At 41.1% G+C, this 19709-nt stretch overlaps 1 protein-coding gene across 3 annotated transcripts in view; it reads left to right on the top strand.

Annotated features, from left to right (window-relative positions):
* LOC101173907 (alpha-1,6-mannosylglycoprotein 6-beta-N-acetylglucosaminyltransferase B) overlaps positions 1-19709 on the top strand; it is a 169874-nt gene that overhangs the window by 133505 nt on the left and 16660 nt on the right. For all 3 annotated transcript variants that reach the window (XM_078954488.1, XM_078954487.1, XM_078954486.1), the window contains 6 exons: positions 2754-2885; positions 8341-8474; positions 9445-9575; positions 14556-14714; positions 15018-15164; positions 15352-15468. In XM_078954488.1, the coding sequence (XP_078810614.1) occupies positions 2754-2885; positions 8341-8474; positions 9445-9575; positions 14556-14714; positions 15018-15164; positions 15352-15468 (820 nt within the window). The remainder of the gene's footprint in view (positions 1-2753; positions 2886-8340; positions 8475-9444; positions 9576-14555; positions 14715-15017; positions 15165-15351; positions 15469-19709) is intronic.

The raw sequence follows: 19709 nt of genomic DNA, 5'->3' as shown, positions 1-19709 counted from the left end.
AAGCGCATTCTAAATAAAATTTATTATTATTATTATTATTCTTTTTTTTATTTAACCTTTATTTAACCAGGAAAGTCCTCTTGAGATTAAAAAACCTCTTTTCCAAGGGAGCCCTGGACAAGAGGCAGCACGTTTCAATACAAAAGATACACAAACATTATTAAAACCACATGCATCTTAAAAAGCAGTTGCACATTATTGTTTCTGTCAAAACAATTCCTTGTGTGTCTTGTGTGATGTGGAGCTTTAACTCGGATTCTGAAAAGACTTGGCCTCCGTTCGTGCAGCCTTCATTCAAAGAGTTGTTAGACTAGTGACCAGCCAGCAGATCAGAGAACCTCTGGTAATTGGACTCCAGTGTGGCCGTGCATGGCACTGTCCCAGTCTGGGACGGCTGCCATGTGTGATGCAGAAAGGCGTGCAGCAGCACCCACATCTCACAAATCTGCCCTGAAACTCACAATGTCCACATTTCTTTCTCATGTGGTTTTTCCTCCTGCCGCATTCATCACAGACGCACATCTTCCCTAAAAAAAGAAAGAAGTTAAAAATGAAACTTTTCAGGGCAAACCGCGTTTGAGAATCTGATAAGGTGGCTTTTTGCACATATGTATGTTCCTGTTCAACGATGCAGACTCTGTCTGATCCCATTATTTTTTTATAGAAGCCATAAAACTGTTTAAATCATACGTTAAAACCACAGATTTACTTGAATTTTGATACTATATGAACTGCATTATTTTAATCTTTTAAACCAGAATTTTAGCATGAAAAACCCTCCCAGCTGTAAATAATAAGTGTGGAGCTGGAAAAGGAGAGATTTGACCAAATCCTCCCCTTAAGTCTTATCGAAGCAGATCTTCTGCTCGGAGCCCTTCAGATAGCGTTGATGCTTATCTAGATCCTCTGTGGTTACGGCCATGCAGCAAACGCAAAAAGATGAAAAGCATCATCTAAAGGCCCAGCCTGGATACAGATACACTTTGTTCATTAAGGCCATTATGGCTGAAAAGCTCATAGATGCTGCTGTTCTGCTGGATTTCAACATTTGTATTAGTATTTCTTTTTTCTTTCTTTTTTTGTATTTATTTATTTAATAAAAGGGACAATGCATACAAAAAACAATTTGAAGTGCTCTAAATAAATAACTAAATATGATGGATTATAGCCTTAGCTAATTTTCATCCTTTGTCCCATGCTGACCATGGCCAGCAACCCAGAGAATGTAACTAGAATAAAATAAAAAGTACATTATTAACATGAAATTGCATGAAATAAAATTAACATAACATATTTAGTTTAAAAGGTTTAAAAATACTTAGTTCCCCACGGTGTACATCCTAAACATCGCCAAAATCAGAACAATACTAAGACAACTATGGCCACTTTTTTTCCTCTCATTGCTTTATTTTGACGTTTGTTTAGGAAACAGTTTTCTGGCATTTTTCTTAGTGTTAGTTGTGAGTGCAGGTTTGGTTATCCTGCAGCCATGACCTTAATTGTTTTGAGAAAGATGGAAGTGTGGGGAGCAGTGGAATGCCTTTTGGGACTGTGTTCCAAGTTTGAGAGGCCGGAAAGCAGAAAACAGTCTGTCCAAAGCTGCTTTTTCTGGCAGGATTTATCAGTCACCTCTCGAAATTGCTTTGGTGCTTCTGTTTTGTCTTTTTTTTTGTTTGTTTTTTGACAAATTCCTTAAATGGGGGAGGAGCCAGACTGTGAAGGATTTTATGGACCAGAATGCAATCTGCATGTTGAATCATATTGTCGCAGCTCAGTAGATTGTGTTTCTGAAGTTTCTGTATATAGTTTTGTGGAGATTCCTCAGCTGTTGGGAGTTTGTCCAGTCTAACCTATTAGAAGAGAGACTTTTCTCATCCGAACACTTCACGATACGCAGACAACAATAGGACGTTCCATTTTTATTTTTTCTCCCTTACCTGTCCTGTCCAGACAGATCAGAGCTGAAGGCTTTTTGTGTTGGACAGATAATGCATCTTCTGATTCAGGGGGTGTATATTTATATAAACCCCTTCTGTATTTGAGGTTAAACTTTATTTATATTAATTATGTTTGTACGCATTTCTTGTTGGAATGGGATTGCAGATTGAGGGAATCCATCCACTGTCAGCTCCCCAGACAAAAACCGGAAGGACATTCACAAGGAGCCCCCAGCGCCATGTAGCAGGGGGTCAAAGGGGAAAGGAGACCGAAAGATCCTGCCCATCCAGAGAACTGGCGTCCTCAGCACAAGGCCCCTCCCAACGAAGAGCCCTCCCCAGCCCCAGACAAGCAGCTGACCACCATCCAGTTGTTCTGAGCGTACCCCGACCCCAGACACAAACTAGGGCCCCAAGGGAAACCTGCCTCAAGCTTCAGGCAGCCACCCGCCTGACGCGGGGGGAGTCCAGTAGAGAGCAAGGCAGGGTCCGCGGGGCGGTGGGTTGGGGACCACTGATCTACAATCCAAACTGTGTAGAACATTTTCAGGACCAGATCACTTACTGTATTTGTTCTTTACCTTGACTTCTGCTGATTTTGATGCCTTTGCTCTGTGAGAATTCAGGTCGGATTCAGACATGGATCTTTCACCTCCAAACACCTGAACTCTTCTTACCTGAACATCTCCACCTGTCCGCCTGTGACAGCAACCAAAGTCCAGTGTTGTGTTCCGAGTCACCGTCAGATGCAGCGTCAACGCTCTCCTGCTTTTTTTTTGTCGCCCGCCTGCATTATGGATTAAATGTGTGTTGCAGGTTCCTTGGCGTGCCCCCTGGCAGAGGAAGTTGTCCACTCACCGGTCCGTTGCCCTTTGACCTCATTTACACCGACTACCATGGCCTGCAGCAGATGAAGCAGCACATGGGCCTGTCACTCAAGAAACACAAGTGAGTGAAGCTGAGTTTCCTGTTTTACCTGCTCACCTGTGTGTGTAGGTGTGTGTGTGTGTGTGTGTGCGTGTGTGAGTGTGTGTGTGGGGGGGTGCGCTTTAGTTTATAGATTAATTAATGAGGGTAATAAGGTGTACCTGTCTCTTTCTGGCTGACTGTGTGTAACTCATTCAGCTTGTTAAATTACACAAACACACACATGTTCCTCCTCCCTCGAGGCGCTCGTTTCCAACCCATTAAAGGATCATTAGGAGCAGAGATTAAAAAAACAACGCACACGATTTTGAAGATGGTGATGTGGCAGAGTGGTTTTACCTCCAAACGCACCGTTACTCTGCACGGTGCAAAGGATTACAACCGCACAAACGGGGAAAATACCTGTAGAAGAGATGCTGACAGCTTCACCTGCGTGTGCACTAACGCGTGCACGTGCGGCTCCCAGCAGCTCATTACGGCAGTTTTCTTGTAGCCTTGGGCTCACTCCCATCAGGAGGACTGCTGCTCAGGCAAACCGCAACAAAAAGAAAAAGATTTGCATAGAAAACATCAGCAAAAAAACCAAAAAGCAGATTAGATGGACGTTCTTTGATTATGCTGGTGCAACGGTGTGCTCATGGACTTGAAAGCTCAGGAATTAGGCCATGAAAGTAATGAGACAGAGAAAAATAACCAAAGGAAACAAAAAGGGAGGATTTTGAGTGCCAGAGTTAATTAAAAAAAACAGATCTTTCATGTTTTTGCAGAAACTACACCCTCATTTCTTTGGTGCCTGAAAAACAGCCTGACGTTCCGCTCGTGTCGATAAATTGGCGTCTTTGTCTACTGTTGTGTTCCACTTTTTGTTTTCTTTCTAGTTTTTGCTCCAGGCATGAAAACTGACGAAACAGGGGAGGGCAGATGAAAACAGAACATTAGTGATCATTTAAAACCTGTCAAGGACCAATAACTTTGCAAAAGAAAAAAAGAAAATAATAATGTCAAGACTAAGCAAAGAAGGGCAGAGATAGTAGATGTTTGGGATAAATCTCTAAAAAACTGCTGCATGTTTTTTTTAAATCCAATTATAAGCCAGAGAAAAAGGCATTTCTGTCATCCTGGGAGCTATTCTTCCAGCAAACAACCATTATTTTTCCCATTTCTCTTGTCTTACATTTGCTGAAAATTGCACACCGGCTCACGTTCTCCGCCGGAGCCAACCAGCAGTTGTCGCCTAATTGTTTGCTGAGTTCAGCATTTCTCTGCTGCACGGTTGCTGTGCGGTCTGGATTTTTTAGGGAGTCTTCTGTTCTCCCAGCAGCAAATAGATTGTTGGATTTGTTCAATATAACACAAAAGGCTATCTATTCGCATCAAACAATGCTCTTTAGCTGTTCTCCATGAATAAGCGTATATTTGTATTTAGAAGAAGACCTTTTATTAGATTTGAAGTGTGCTAGATGAGGAAGAGCATCTGGTATTAAACTGAACTACATGAAGAAAACTGAATATGTATTTTCTTGTCCTGCAGTTTTCTGTGTCAAACAGCCCAGATGTTCAGGATGGTTCAATGACAAATCCATCCAGCCCGCTCTCAGCCAGCATGATCTCATTGAGTCTTGTTCGCTGCAAAGAGTCGTTAATCACACAGCTTTGCCCCTCTCTGCTCCTTTTAATTACCTTTGTTTTATGTCCCCTCCGACATCCATATTTATTTATTGCTCTTGTTCGACAACCTGTTAGGCCTTCCACTGCGTTCTGGAACTGTGAGGATGCAGGTAAGATCACAGCCTCGCATCCGATGAACAGACCTGTAGATGACGGTGGATCTGACTCCCAGAGTCCACATCCAAGCAAGATAAGCCTTAGTCACCCATATGGGTGGGTTGACCAATAGATCTGGGTTTTTGGGTTCTCCACATCTGTGGAGGGTTGTAGAGAGGAGCGGACACATGTTAAGAGGAGCATCAGGTGTGTCTCAAAGTTCCCTTACGGCTCATACAACCACCTCAAGGGACGTCATGAAAACGGAACGCGTATTGAAGTATTTGTGATGCCATGTACAAACCGGGCGCGGGTTCTTGAACGTGCTTTTATCACACGGTGTTCACACTGGACTGCTGCTGTCCGATGCCAGTGCACGGACTTACAGTTGGAAGTTAAAGATCTTAAAAGCGGTGCCTCGCTCCAGGATTTTTTTTTTTTTTTTACAGCTCTATTCCGATACATGAAAGACTTGGTGTCATATTGTTCCGGAAACCCCAAATCGGACATGCGTAAGGACGCATGAATGCGAGAGTTTTGAATGCAGAAACCCGAAACTCTCACATACGCTCGTTTACATGGACTTCTCAGTGGAAGTGGTTGCTTGAACGCCTGGTGCCAAAGTAAACGTAGTTAGAGGACAATGTAAGTTGTTATGACGTATGGGTGATGCTGTCGTATGGTGTCTTTTCACCACATTCTAGCTGTTAGTAAAGGCCGCGTCATACAGCCACCACATACATTACATGTTTATTACATGGATGATAATCGGTCATACGTGATTATACATGAAAAAAGTGAGAAGTTGTTGTCTGTACGTGTAATTTTCACAGATGTATCACAAATGAACCCCATTAAAACTATGGGAGAAGTATGAATAAACCACGCATAAATCAACGTAAAGCTACACAGTAATTATTTGTGCATCAGTTACATAATTTCAACGTGATATCTGCGGCGTATATGCATTTAAAAGTCCGTACATAATAGTGAAAAGTCCGTTACGTAGAACGGTCGTAGAGAGCCACAAATTTGCGTATGCACCTTGCAAAAATCACACACATTGCATGAGATTTACGTAATAGTTGCGTATAAACTACGTAAAATAGGCGTAAACTGCGTAATTCTCAACTGACCTAAAATGTTGGACAGCGGCAAAACAAGTGAAAGAGCGATGAGTCCTGAAAAAAAAGGAGTTATCTATTGTTTTAAAGGATTAAAACTACCATTATTCAAATAAATTACGATAATTTATCTGTTTTTATGTCATTTTCCATTCTGTTACCTCACATGCAAACGGTACCTTCTTCTATAAAAACATTATTAGGACTTTTACTCTGAAGCAATGCAAATATTTTTATGTAAAAAAGTGTTTTGAAAATGTAAGAACCTTTCAATTTTGTCCAATAAATAAAAGCAAATCCTGCAACATACCTGAATATTTATTTGTAATTGGTGAAGTCCTACCCCACATCCTGCAAAAGCTCGCCGGCTGCACATTTCTTTACCCCCGGAGCAAAAACCGCTTAACCCGGATTAGCCCCTGACTCTGATCTTCCAATAGAAATTCTGATCAGCCGCTCCGACTCTAAGACCCTTTCCTCCACAGTTTCAGTCCCGGGGGGAATAAAATCATGGAGGAACCAGAGCTACGTGGCTGTGGTTGGGATTTGTTGATGTAGAAATATAGAAAAGAAGTTAAAGAAACAAAAGGACAAAACACAAAACAAGTATTTCTCCAGGTGAAACTGATGGTGGAAAGATTTCAAGTTTCAGATTTACTCTGTTCTTGGTGCATAAGAAAAAAATACTGAACAATGTTTATTTATATTTGCAATAGACTAAATGCCGGTAATTAAAATGAAGCATTATATTTAGAATTTAGATTATCGTCACGTTTAGAATGAGATACTTAGGACTTTCATGTGCTGAAAAAGGACATTTGTCTCACCGTCTCGGATTTCAATTTTGACAAAAAGGGCCAGTAAATATGACCAGAAAATGTGAACAGATCCTTAGTTTTAAAAAAAAAGGAAAAAAAACTGTTGAAGTGGATCCGTTTTGTCTAATTGGCTGAACAGAAATCCAAAGTGTCTGTTTGCTCTTTAGGCAAGAACCCAAAAGTTTCATTCTGACAGAAACTTTTGAAAAGTAGCAAACTTGATGTTTGTCTTTCATTTAGTTTGGACAGATCTAATACGTTTAACGGTAAAAGTAAATACTCCACCGTCTGATTCCTCATTTCACAGTAATAATACTTCCTATCTAAAGTTTTAAAAAACTTGTTTCGGTACAGACATTGCAAAAAAATATGATTTCTTCTTCAAGAGCAAATTAATCAACAAGATTTCTAAGATTTATTGTCCTAAAACAAGTCGTTGCTGAAAAGTTTTGTTTTTAATCAGATTTATTAAGATATTGAAACTGCAAGCAAGACTAAAACACTTTATGGATTTTATGTGTTTGCAGTAATACGTTTAGTCTGTCTGTGATCATTATGGGATATTTTATCATCAGATTTGACAGAGGAAGTGAAGCAAACACTTAAAGTAAACCTTAACAGACCTTAAACTGATCTCTTTGTTTGCAAAATAATCCCATATGACCAAAACTGCATAAATCTTTTCTCTGTCATTCAGTTGTATTTTGTTTAACTTTAAACTTGATCAAAGGAAAATGACACTATGACTAATACTGTTTCATTTGTAATCCTGACAAATTCTTGAGTTTTTGTCTTTTTTTCCTGTGCTCTTTTCTTTTCTTTTTTTTCTGTTCACCTCTTTCACAGTTTGAGTTTAGTCCATCCTGCCATCATCACCTTCATCTGACAGGATTGGTTTGACCCACATCCCAATTCTTACAGTCTGCACCCAGACTCATCAGAACTAGAGGAATGTCTCAGTGTTCTGGTCATGTAACGTCAAACATCTCTGCTTGTAGCTGCAGAAATCTTTGTAAGATTCTCTTCACTTTTCTGTGCTGAATTACTTTTAGGATCTTGTTTCACTTTGTGTTTTTATTCTTGCACCAACACTAAAAAAAAAGTTTGCTGTCCGCTGGTTGCCTTTGTGAAAGACTCACCTGAAATCGTGTTGAACACAGGAATAAAGTGGCTAGAAGGTGGTAATTCTGTCACAGACGTATAGAAAAAAGCTGGTTGGGCATCAGTGCTTGAGTTTAGAAAGCTGACACGGTAACTTACATTCACTTGACATCCATCAGGTGCATTTACTGTATCAGAGAACTGGACTGAGCGACTTTTGGCTCCAACCAAATGTAGTCAATTCAGACATCTTCAGTGAGAGATGATTGGTTTGAATCGGTCTGAGTTTCTATAGCAACCACTCTCACCAATCAGGAGACAGCTTGTTGGAATTCCACACCACTACCACTTGACATGAAATCAATCACAGGTTTTTAATGTTGGACCTGGGGACCAGCAGGCTCCACCTACTTTTATTGGAGGCATCTGATTGGCCAGTTTATAACTTGAATATCTACAGGGAAAAAAGTGGATTAAAAAGAAAATGTTTAAAAAAAAAAAGGTATCAGAACAAGAATGCTTCTACTGACCAACAGAATGAGTAACAGCCATTTATTTCTCTATAGAAGTCTATGGGATTTTGGCTTCTTGGAGCCACTTCCTGTTTGGAACGCCAGGGGGGAGGAGTTGGGAGGAGTGTGTTCTGATTGGCTGTGTCCTAATTCACAGATGTCACATACGAGTGATCGACACGTTTGGTACCGAACCGGCTTACAACCACGAGGAGTACGCGACCCTTCACGGCTACCGGACCAACTGGGGCTACTGGAACCTCAACTCCAGACAGTACATGACCATGTTCCGTAAGAGCAAACACACGTCTTTCTTTTTTCTTTTTCCACTCCCTAAACCCTTTTGGCGTGGCTTCTGTTTCACAGAAAAAGCTCTAATTTCTCCTGCACTCACATGAACACGCACAGGTCTGTCATCCGCCGACAGTTCTTCTAAATATGTTAAAATGACTTCAAGCCAGTCTTTTCCCTTTCTTTGACAGGTCTCGCTCCACGCTCACATTAATTTGGAGCAGTGTGTTTGATGCTGCTATTTTCAGCCGCCGCCGCCGCCTGCAGCTCCCCTTGAAGCTTTACCTGTTCTTTATTTTCTCTGTTTTGTGTTAGATGTTACAAAATATGTCTGATCTGCCCTCATGGCTGTCTGTCTCCTCACTTCACAGCAGAGACATTGACTACCGGGTCTCTTCTGCTTTGATTTTCAGCCCCGACAGAGTTATTTAGCCGCCACCCAGCAGGAGGATCATTATATCCACATAAAATCCCTCACTTTTAGACAGGCAGCGGTGCGTTGTGCAAAGGTATAATGAGTGAGTCAACCTCCATCGTTGTGAGGGAACAGTGGGGACATCATTTATGTGTGCACTTCAGTTTGTGCCACCTTGAAAGTTGCAAAAAGATGCAAATAAGTGCTTGAGTTTAGAAATAAATGTAGCGAAATGGCAGTAACAGAGAAAGGTGCACACCGCTGAATGTGGAAGTCCTTGAAATCACCCATTTCAGTACATAAATCCCTGTATTAGGCGTCACAGACTTACATAGCCAGCAGCAGCCGGCTCTCAGACAGTCACTATTTATAATACTTAGAGAGGCAATAATCACAGTCAGTGAGCCGCTGAACTGAGGCGCTCGGTGGTATCGTGCTGCTTTCCTGGCTTTCCTCTCATTGGCAATAAAAATCCTTTCCTTCTTGTCTTTGTGCGGATCGCTCGCTCCGCTCATCACTTTCCCGCCTCCACTAACCGCACGCAAACGCACGCAGCTCACACGCCCGACAACTCCTTCATGGGCTTCGTATCGGAGGAGCTGAACGCCACTGAGAAGAGGAGCATCCAGCAGAACAAGGTCAACAACATGGCTGTGGTGTACGGGAAGGAGGCCAGCATGTGGAAGGTACACCGCAATGTCTGGATTTTGAACACATTTTATTGATAAGCAACAACAAAGGTTTATTTGTCTATTTGGAACCCCATTAGCTTCCACAAAGTGGACGCTATCCTGGAGTCATGAAGCATTTATATAAAAAGTGTGAAATCCAAACGGCAGAAAAGAAAATACAGATGTACACAGACCTCATACAGCCAAAGTACAGAAGCATCAAAAACTTGAAGATCCGCCCCTTTTTGAAAAAAAATATTTTTCATGGCTTTTTTCTATAAAGAAAATTAAGCCTAAATTTGCATTTCTGAGTACTTCTTTATTCAAACTGTTGTATATCCGGAGCAGACAAAAAAGTCCCGTATAAAAAAATGGTATTTGTGACATAGAAAATACACTGGGCGGGGCCACAAGCTCCCTGCTCTGCTCCATTCTGATCCATGAACGTCTTTGTTTTCCTCGTCTGAGCTGGAATCTGGATCTAGCCTGTACGACTGGATAGCTGCGATGTTGCTCACCATTTTAGCTGCACCGCTAATGTTAGGTTGGGGGTGTGAGGGGCTGTAAGCTAGTGGGAGAGTATTTAGACAGAGAGCTTTTTTCACATTTTACCAAATAATGTCTTTAATGGAGCAAAGGTTTTAGCATCAACGTGTTAAAAAGTACAGCAAAGAACACAGAAGTTTATTTGGTTACCATTTTTTGCTGTACATGAAAAGTTTTTGTTGCATCAAAAACCAAAAGTGTGAGTCTAGATTGACGGTCAGCTTTTATCTCAGTGCCTCTGATTGGGCATCGCCATAACGTTGTGGGATTGCCGCGGCGCTGATGTCACATGATGTCGATTAGGGCTGCACGATACGATGAAAACTTGTGATGTGCGATATCAGTAATCAATATTGCGATGACGATATTACTTGCGATACATGAACAAATAGAAAAACAATTCACTACAACAGTTTGATTTAAATAACAGTCAAAATAACTTAAGTTACACTACAAATGGGAGGCAAACATCTAACATAAAAGAGCTACGTCTGATTGGTCAACAACAGGAAAGGGGCCGTCTGATTAGTCAAATGAATAAAGGAATTTATTTGATTGGTTACTTCAAATTTAAGATTACCATTTATTGCAATTTGCACCGACTTTTACAATCACAACAACGATGAATTTGCGATCTAATGTGCAGGCTTTATGTCGATGACTCGCCTATGTTTGCCTGGACGAGCGAGTTGTTGGTTTTTTTTTGGTGTGCCACCAACAGTTGTTGAAATGAATACACTTGAAGGTGTGGACTGATTTTGTTTTTCTTTCTGATGCATCTGATTTCCTGCTGGTGTCCTTCAGCTTCAGGTGAGAGCCAGTTTTTATTTTATTTTTTTTTTTAATCCTTTAAGTCGATCGTGCTGTTTTGACAAAAGAAAAGATCCTTTTCACTTAGACATATGCCGTGTTTTCACTCAGTTGTACCCCAGGAACAGTGTTTGTGGATCTTCATACGGTTGTGTTATAACTCCAGCACACATTTTAGGGCAAAGATTTGCTAAAAGATTGTTCTGTTTGCAGGGGTGGGCAATCATTTTAACCCACATTGGGTCACATTGGGTTCTAAAATTCGAAAGAAGGTCCGGACCAGGAGCAGATGCATGGAGTGAGAATGATATAACATGGAATGTAGATGAAAACATTTGGATTTAAAATTATATTCAAGAACAGAATATTCTAGAATTTTTAGTTTAAAACTTTTGTTCCCGTTTTAGATCAATTTTTTAGTGTGAAGCCCTTTGGTACCTTCAAGGAATTGTAAAGTGCTATGAATAAAGTTTCATTCATTCATGATCCTTTTAATGAAATAAACAACATCATTTATGAAATAAAGCAATGACCAAATAACTTAATTTTTAAATATACTGATACATTTAAAAAAAAAACAAATTATCCATCTTCTCCCATAATAATCCTAATGAAGACTTTAAGGGCTGCAGCTCCTCACGTCTCACAGTTTGAGCAGCTGTTGTGTCCTTCACGTCTGTTTCTCATCCTGTAGTTATAAAAAAAAGCTCATTTCTATGTCTTCTGTTGCAGCTACACATATATCTGTTACCTTTTCACCAGTGCAGAGTTCCCTCGTTTATTGCTGGAGTTGCGTTCTAAAAATAACCGTGATCAGTGAAATCCACAGAGAATGATTCCAGATGTTTATGGCAGTAAAACTTTTCACCCTTTTCTCTTGTTTAAATTTTCAAACCTTCATAGAAATTGGGTCCAGGATCTTAGAATGAAAACAAAGATCTGATCGATCACAGATTTCTGTAGATCTGAAGTGCTCAGCGTTTCTATACAGGAGACACGACACAGACTGAGGAGATTGATTGACAGAGTCTCCAGCCAATCAGGACACAGAACAGGGTGCGCTGTTGAAAAAAGGCAGCAGGATGGCTCTAAAAGAATGAGATCAACCAGAAAAGAAGAACTGCGACGTAGAAAAGAAAGACTGTCTTCTGTTCTGTTTGACAGAGATTTTAGAGGATTTCAGGTTGGAGCACAGACTGCAGAAGGGGGGAAGAAAATGTCACGTCTTGATCGTGTGGCCAGATTAAAAAAAAAACCATGGGTCCCTGATATTGTTCACTGGGCCGGACCAAACATGGAGGCGGGCCGGATCCAGCCCGCGGGCCACAGTTTGCCCACCCCTGTGTTGGTGGAATGTAAAACTGCTGAAACCCCATTAATCATTTATTAAACAATAACCAGTGTCAAATGTAGTTTTATTAGCTCCATTCTCATTCAAACTAAATAAAACATATGTTGTGTCGGAATTCCCCCTTATTACTTGCTATTTGATACACGAAATCGGCCTTTGGCAATTTTTTTAGGGGTGTCCTGATTTAGACAGCACGGCAGAAAACACTCCTCAGCGGTCTCACTCCAGTTCACCCTGACTGAGTTGTAAGATCAACTTATTGAAATCTAGCCGAGAACACCTGTGTTTCTGCTGCTAATTGTCTCCTGCACTTAGCGCCTGAGCTAATCTGCTAATTGGCAGGGAAAATCCTCACAGAGGAAACTATTGATCGCTTCCAGTTACAGCTCTACGGGGAGCGATGGGGGGAGGGGGAGGTTGCTTATGCTCTATTCATGCGATTACGTTTTGTTTGTGGGATGATTAAAGGAGGGTTTTGTCCTTTAGTGCATTTTGTTTGGTGTTGAAAAGCTGAGCGCATTGAAAGTGTTTTCCTACAACCTTCTCAACCACAGAACGTGGGGCTTTTATTGTGGCGAACGAAAGGCAAATAGGTGGGGTTTTTTTTTCCTTTCAAATCTTAATTTAGATCCTAGAATTCAGGGAATGGAAAAACAACAATCATTATGAAAACAAGTGAGAAATATTGTTTTTCCTAAATTCAGAGTTTCTGCTTAAAATAAATATTGTTTTCTATCCAAATGCATCAAAGGACTTTTAATCTGAAATGATGAGAGCGTTTCTGAATTCCAGTTGTCAGGGTCAGCCTGCACGCTTTACAGGTAACCCTGTGAGCCTGCGGAGTGAAAATATTCATGCGCCTTGTTTTCCACGGCCATGCTGCTGGCGACAGGTCGTAGTGAACACTTAAAGCATACAACACGAAAAATGGAGCCACTACTCTCAACGACCTTACAGAGTTGGGGGCCGGGACCACCCAAAAACCCGTACGGGTCAGACGGAGGCTTTAAACAAACTGCATTATTCCCATCATCAAGCTCCTCAGAGGCCAGATAATGACAGTCATTGGAGGCAGGAAGATTTATGTAACCCTTGTTCTATCCTAGACACTTTACCATTGGGATTTGGGTCATCTAGACCCACTAGACAGTGCTCTGAACCTTTTTTCTTCAATGATTTGTGATCTTCACTGGTGTCCATGGATTACATGAAATCTTTCCACCTTTATCCACCTTTGTCATGGTAGGGAGAACACGTCAATGGAAGGGTGGGGTCATCTGGACCCCATAGGATAGCACAAGGGTTAAACTGAGAAACATGAAAAGCATCCAGAACAATAGACACTGAGGACTGGAGTTCAGAGGCGGAGTCAGTTGTAGAATCATTTAGGATGGTATCACTTGGATCCCTTTAAAAGATAAAGTCTTGTTTTTGTAAGAGTTTTGAATAAAAACACAGATTATTTAAAAATCAGCTTTTTTATCAATGAAACTTTTATCCTATCCATTATATAATAATCTCACAGAGGATCAGAAGAGACTTTTCTCAGTTATTCCTTTAATGATTAATTTACATTTGGATGATAATGTGGCTCACACTCCCACAAACACTGTCAAACAGAATTTCAATATTTTTTCTGTGTTTTTAATTGAAATTTACATTTATTTATTTTTTGCTCCATTGATTCTTTTCGGCAGTGATCATTTTTATCGGAACATTTTACGCTTTTTGAAGGACAAACACGCCTCCGAGGAAATCCTCAAGCAGGGTACGAGTTTTAGAGTTTTTTATCAGGGTTGAGTCATGTAAGTGAATACAAATATTCATCAGGCCTTTTCATTTGAGACCATTATCTCGCTCTCTGCAAAATTGAAACCTGCAGCAGAAAAGATTCAAGCCTGCAAAAAAAGAAAAAATGTGTCTTTTTGTTTTGACTTTGCATTAAGGAATGGTTTGTTTTCAGGTTGGGAGACACTGGGAGAGCTGTCTAATATAGTAGAAGTAATAATGTTGCTCTGACGCTGGAGGTAAAAGAGCAAAGAAATGATTACCTAAAGGCAACAACTAACTAAAGGGACAAATTAAAATTTTCTTCATTTTTTTGGCAAAAAATAAATCTATAAAAGAAGTTTTTTTTTAACTGTGCCGTTTTAATTTTTAAGTTATGTGGGATGTTTTCTACAACGAAAGAGAAAACAGAAAATCCAGATGAAGACAGCTTTTCCTTGTTTTTTCTTTCACTTTTTTCCTCTCCATTTTTTTGCTGACCTTTGACCTTGGTCTTCTAGCAGGGCAAGGAAAGTTTCCTGGAAATTCTCCACAGATACATGGAGGTCCACGGCACAGTCTACTATGAAACCCAAAGACCCCCTGAAGTCCCAGCCTACGTGAAGAACCACGGCCTGCTGCCTCAGCACGAGCTGCAGCAGCTCCTCCGCAAGGCCAAGGTAAGAAAGTGACCGCCGTTTCTGTAGACCCCGCCCCAGGAAGGACCTTTTAACAAAAACAAGTCAGCTGGAATCTTAGGACTGAAAAACGTGGCGACACTTTATTCAAATATTTCTTAATAAGGAGTTTGATCTCAATCGTTCTGAATCGAATGTCGATGACCACGTCTGCGGCCAGCAGCCTCATCCATTGTTCTCCACTGTCGTCCTATCTGGCCACACCTCTCTCAACTACCCAGAATCCTTTAGGGACTGCCTTTGTGTTTGTTTCAAAGACACGTTTCTCTTTTTTTCGTTCTTTAGCTTTTCATTGGCTTCGGATTCCCGTATGAAGGCCCGGCCCCACTGGAAGCGGTCGCCAACGGCTGCATTTTCCTCCAACCCAAGTTCCAGCCTCCCCACAGCTCACTGAACCACGAGTTTTTCCGAGGAAAGCCCACGTCCAGAGAGGTGAGCCAGGCCGCCTTTGTTCTTCACGCCATTTACCTGCAGTGACAGCGTCTCAGCTCAACCACCTAATAACCCAACAACAGTGTCTCAGTGAGACTTCCCCCTACTGCAACCCCTTGATACTGCAACGTAAAAACTCTTTCTGGGGTAAATCGTGCTCAGAATTGAACTGGCTTGTTTTATGTAGGTTTTCTCCCAACATCCATATGCAGAGCAGTACATCGGCAGGCCGCACGTCATGACTGTGGACTACAACAACTCCCTGGAGTTCGAGTCTGCTATCAAGGAAATCATGAGAAGCAAGGTAATAACGCTCTTTAGCGTGGGGCGGGGCATGTGGCTCGGTGGGCGGAGCGGCCAGCTGTCAGTCAGAAAGTTGCCTGTTCCAGGTTTGGGTGTCTTTTTGGAAAAGACGCTATTCGCCACAGTTTTTACTGGATTTAGCGTGTTCGTCCTTAAAAAAACATGTTGTATAAATTAGATTTTTTGTGTGACACTACAACAAAAATCTTAAAGCTCAAACCATAGAAAAAGTCCAGTATTATAGAATGAAAACAAAGATCTGAACGCCATCAAAGATTTCTGTAGATTTAGTAAACTGAGCTCACTCTGTACAGGAGACATGGCACAATAGAGATTGACTTACGAGTTTACAGCCAATCAGAGCGCAGCACACAAAGCATTGTTACAAAAAAAAATAATGACGAATCAGAGCGACCAAAAGATGAACCGCGTTATACTGCAGTGAGGGAACACTGTTTACATTTCAGTTTAGGTCAAAATGACGAGTTACATTTATAAAAAGGGCTATAAAAGTTGGAAACAGACTCACCTTTCAATTCTGTGCAAAGGTTCAAATCTAATCTGCTCTGTTTTTGTTTTGATGTTAAAAAAAAAGTTCAAAACATCTTTTAACTTAATATTAAAAAAAAGTTTTTTTGTCAATTTATCACATTCATCATGACTGATTAATTCTTTTTTTTTCTTTTAGTCGTGTGAATCTCATTTTTAATCTATGAACTATTGCTGTGTTCTCTAATATAAAACAAAGGTGCTGTTTTACTCACATGAACATTTTATTCAAACTTGGCTACAAACGTGTCTTACATCAATGCAGGTTTGTGTCCCTGTCATGGAATGGAATGGAATGGAAATGGTTTATTACAAGCAATCAAAGCAAGAAAAATGCATAAACAAGACAACCAGAAGTTTATATCTTTGCAAAGACATATCAAACATACAGTAATTAGTCATGAAATTGATTGGAAAATACTCAAACTAAGTAATGAATTCAATTATTACTTGTAAATAAGCATATTTGTTATTTTGCATTTAGAACATGACACAATAAAACTATTAAGAAGTTAATAGATTGCTCCAAAGGGAGTGGGAGGAAGTGAACTTATAAAAACCCAGGCCCGCTTCAATCAACCATCCCGTTGTCAATGTGCGACTTGCCAAATGGTTAATTGTTCGAGCCTGGAAAAAAAATCACTTGGTGGTGTAAAAGTAGAGACAACTTTGTTAGTTGTGTTCTGATCTCTTACTGCGCCACAATGTCATGAATTTAAATGAAAATATCTCAAAATGAGCTGTTCAGAGAAATTATTAGGTTTGATGAAAAATAGATGAATTAATTACAGGTCGTGATTAATTATTCGCACTAAAGAATTAATTGCATAACTGCAAACAAGTCTGCAAATCTTTTTCTCTGTAACAATAGTTGAACCTTTTTATTAGTCACCAAATGTCTGCTTTTTACATATTAAGTCATATACATTTGGAAAAACGCAGCAAACAGGGGTTTTCTGGTCGTCTAAAGATCATGTCACAGGTTGGAGCCTAGCTTTGACTGGATCTGACATCTGTAGTATTTTTTCTGTTTGCGCGTCCCGTCCTTGACTGTGTTCACCGACGAGCTAAATGCGCCGCCTCTGTCTCCTCTGAGGCAGAGCTGATGGAGCGCTTCACCCTTCAGCGGAGGCGCCGAGCCTCCCCACAATCACACCATCACTCACAGGCAGATAGATCCCTGCTTCCACATATCCAAGTAGAACGCACACGGAGCCTCACCTGCGCGTTAGCGCCACTAATGGGAAGACACACAGCAACACACACAAATCCACACACAAGCACACTGTGAGGGCCGAGGACTCCTGCTCGGCCATGCAGGCAGTCCAATCTCTGACAGGCTGACAAGTTCTCATGTTCCAGTAAATCCTTTCTATCGTTCCTTCTTTTACTCTTCGCTGAATGACATGACAGCTTTGTGTTAGTCCTCTGATGTCTAACTGAGAGTTGTGTCTAATTCGTCCTGTTTTGCCTTTCTGCCTGATTGAGTTGGCGGTTCAGAGTTTTGACAGCTTCGTCTAAATAACGGATGAGCTGAATGTCATGAGAGGATCCTTTTCTTGGATTGGAGTTTGTACTTCCTGTTTGTAACGGTTTGATCAAAGTTCTAAAAAAGCCTGGAAATACAGGAAAACTGCATGTAGACCGGAGACACACAAAATCGAATTGACCCAAACTGAGATGGATTTTGTATTAGCATCAGCTGCATCTAAGGACTACGCCTTTGCCACTACGTTCAATGAAAAGCTTATGTAGCCACTGAACGCGGTTTAACCTGGTTTAACCTGGTTTAACCTGGTTTAACCTGGTTTAACCTGGTTTAACCTGGTTTAACCTGGTTTATCATGATCCTGCAAGTTAAACCTGGTCAAACTTTGACCAATAAGGGACTCCGATCTTTTAATTCACAGAATTGACGACCGTTTCAAAAGTTATCATGGAGGATAAAGTTTATAATTGCGGTTTGCGGCCAGACAGAATGTATTGGAATAGAGCTGTGAAAGAGATGGCATAGAACAAGGCTGCTGATTACGTCGATCGCGATCGACCAGTCAATCTTTAAGGACATGAGGGTAGATCGCAGGCCACTAAAGATAAATAACCAAAAAAACAAAAACACACTTCTAAAAAATCTGTCAGCGAATCAAAATCCTCCCCGAGAAGTACATGACTTGATTGACATGCAGAACGGCCAATAGAACCTCCTCTGATACATACATCAGTGAGCGCAAATCCTGTCTGTCATCAGAAAGTCCCTGCTTGCGCCGCGGCACGTCAAGTCTCCGGTAGAAGACCACTCCGGCCCACTGGAGTGTTTATTGAGGCCCGGATCGGCCCGCAAGCAGTCCGATGGATCCGAGCCCACTGAGGCAGCAGTGCTTCAGGAATGACTTGCCCCCCCCCCCCCCCCCCCCATTGCAAGGTTTACAGCAGAGCAGGAAACACGATAGTCATTGCTTTCTGTTTTTGTAATAAAACGTCTCAAATGTTAATACTTAAGTATCTTGTGTACTCTTACTGTGTAGTTTTTTAATTATCACTATATATATATATATAGATAGATATAGATATATACATACATACATACACATACATGTTTCAATTTATCAATGGCTCTTATAGGAGCTTGTGGGTTTTAAGCCCATCAGAAAAAGCGTTCAGGTTCAGAGGTGTGGCTTTTTAGAAGAAACTTCTGCTGATGGGCAGGAGGTGCTGAAGCAGTTTGTTATTTAATACAAATAAACGTGAAAAAGACATTGAATATTGGTGGAGGAGGTCGTATCTCCATTCGTTTTAGGTCCAGTGTGGCTTCAGAACGTTTTGATTCCAAACGGCGTTCAAAGGGTTGGATTGACCTACAGCTCATGAGCTTTGCTGCATTTCTACCTTTGCACTGTGAAGTCCCACTTTAATCATCTCAACTGTATTTGTTCTTGTCAAAACCAGCTATTGACTGCAGATGGGATCTAGTTTTTGTTCTGACTCCTGCCGCTGCGAGACTCCATAAACTCCCTCTGGGTCACAGAGTAAAGAGGAAAAAAGAGCCTACAGCTAAATAGAAATGTCTTTGATGTTGGCGAATGCAGACACACACGTGTGAGTGCGTAAAGTTGCTGGGGGTTGGCACACGTGTGTTTATTATATATTATATTTCTTCCCGCCTGGATTTCATGTTTGTTTTTAGAAGCTCATGTTTGATGAACAACCGCTGCTCTTAATCTGAAGGCTGTGTCACAAAGCCACAACCTAAATTTGCATTGTCCACTTGTGAAATTTTCTGTCTTTTGTGATACATGCGTGATATACGGGTCTTTGCACTAATTCAGTTTGAAACTGTTTTGGTCTGTTAAAATTTAGGCAGTTTACGCATATTTTACATAGTTTATGCGCAGTAATTATGTAGGGAGCCGGTTTAGCTCGTGCTGGTTTGCGGCGCCTTCCGTCCGTGAAACCCAGGTTCAAATCCGGGCTGCTCCTTGTTCCATTCTCTACTTCTGTGCCTGTCCCAACGCCAGTTGCTTTGAGACCGTTGCGTCAGGAAGGGCATCCGGCATAAAACATGCGACTCGTTCGCTGTGGCGACCCCTGATGGGAAAAGCCAAAAGAGAAACATACGCAATAATTATGCAAATTTTACACAGTTGTGTGGGATTTTTGCACGACGCATACGAAAACTTGTTGCATCTCGCGACC

The sequence above is a fragment of the Oryzias latipes genome, chromosome 1 (genome assembly GCF_053564925.1).
Source record: "Oryzias latipes strain Hd-rR chromosome 1, Olatipes_Hd-rR_3.1".
NCBI classification, from domain to species: domain Eukaryota; kingdom Metazoa; phylum Chordata; class Actinopteri; order Beloniformes; family Adrianichthyidae; genus Oryzias; species Oryzias latipes.
This window is presented reverse-complemented; position numbering and strand designations above follow the sequence as displayed.